Consider the following 1,087-nt stretch of genomic DNA (forward strand, 5'->3'; position numbering starts at 1 on the left):
GCGTCCTCGTCGCGGCGTCGGAGCGCGTGCAGCACCACCACGCGACGCTCGTGCCCGTGCTCGCGCGGTCGCCCTTTGGGTTCGCCGTGCTGCGGCGCACGCTGGCCTTCGTCATGCAGCTGTCCGCGTCCATCGAGACGCCGCGGCTCAGGCTCGCCGTCGCCGGTCTCGCGCAGGGCAGCAAAAGAGAGCGAAATTCCCAACTTCAAAGGCTCATATCTCGGCCATTTTCCACTCGTTTCGGCTAATTCTTGGACGAGCGATCATCTCTCGGAACGGTCTCGCAGCGTGGACGCTTTTTTCGGAACGCGCGCGCGCGAAACACTCACGTTGAAGCGACGTTGAATCACCCTTTTGCTGCCCAGGTTTGGCGCCCCGCGGCTTCCTCGCGACGGTCGACGGCGACGACGACGTCCGCGTCGACGCGGACTACTGCGCGCGCCTCGACGCGTCCGTGCGCCAGCTCGTGGACCTGGACGTCGTCATCGAGCGGCGGGTCGCGCCCTACGCCGAGGCCGCCGCGGCGCTCCGCGGCGCGTCGCTCAAGGCGCTCAAGGCCGCGCACGAGCCCGCGGCGGACTGCCACTTCGCCGAGGTGCGCTTAGGCGAGGCGGACCGCGACGTTCACGGCTTCCACGCCGCGCGGCGAGCCGGCGCGCCCCTCGCGGCGTCGTCGAAGAAACTCGACGGCTTCGACTTCGCGTTAAAACCGTGCGGCGACGGCCGGACGCTGTTGGTCGAGCTCGCGCGGCCGCGGCCGCGGGGCGGCCCCGGCGCCGACGCGACGCCCCTCTGCTGCGGCCTCAGCGCGGGCGCCGAGGGCGAGGCCGAGGGCGCCGCGAGCCTCGCGGCGCGCGGCTCCTGGACGTCGAACGGCGCCGACGACGGCGCCGCCGACGGCGCCGCCGCACCGCCCGCGACCCTGCTCGCCGCGGGCGACCGCGCGGCGGTCCACGGCCTCGACTGCGCGGGCACGCTCAACGCGCTCGCGCGGGCCCACGGCGACCGCGTGCTCCGGGACCGCGTCGCGCTCGCGCAGGCGTCGCTGGACGCCGCGGCGTCGGACGCCGCCGCGGGCGTCGCGAAG

The 1,087-nt window shown here is 74.0% G+C and overlaps 1 protein-coding gene across 1 annotated transcript; it reads left to right on the forward strand.

Annotated features, from left to right (window-relative positions):
* Positions 1–1,078, forward strand: AURANDRAFT_69512 (hypothetical protein; the record flags this gene model as incomplete). The annotated part of the gene is made up of 2 exons (XM_009045282.1): positions 1–165; positions 366–1,078. Coding segments are annotated over 2 exons (878 nt in total), but the record flags the coding sequence as incomplete, so codon positions are not given.
* Between the last annotated feature and the right edge of the window lie 9 nt (positions 1,079–1,087).

This window comes from Aureococcus anophagefferens (genome assembly GCF_000186865.1).
Source record: "Aureococcus anophagefferens unplaced genomic scaffold AURANscaffold_2061, whole genome shotgun sequence".
In the NCBI taxonomy this organism is placed as follows: domain Eukaryota; class Pelagophyceae; order Pelagomonadales; family Pelagomonadaceae; genus Aureococcus; species Aureococcus anophagefferens.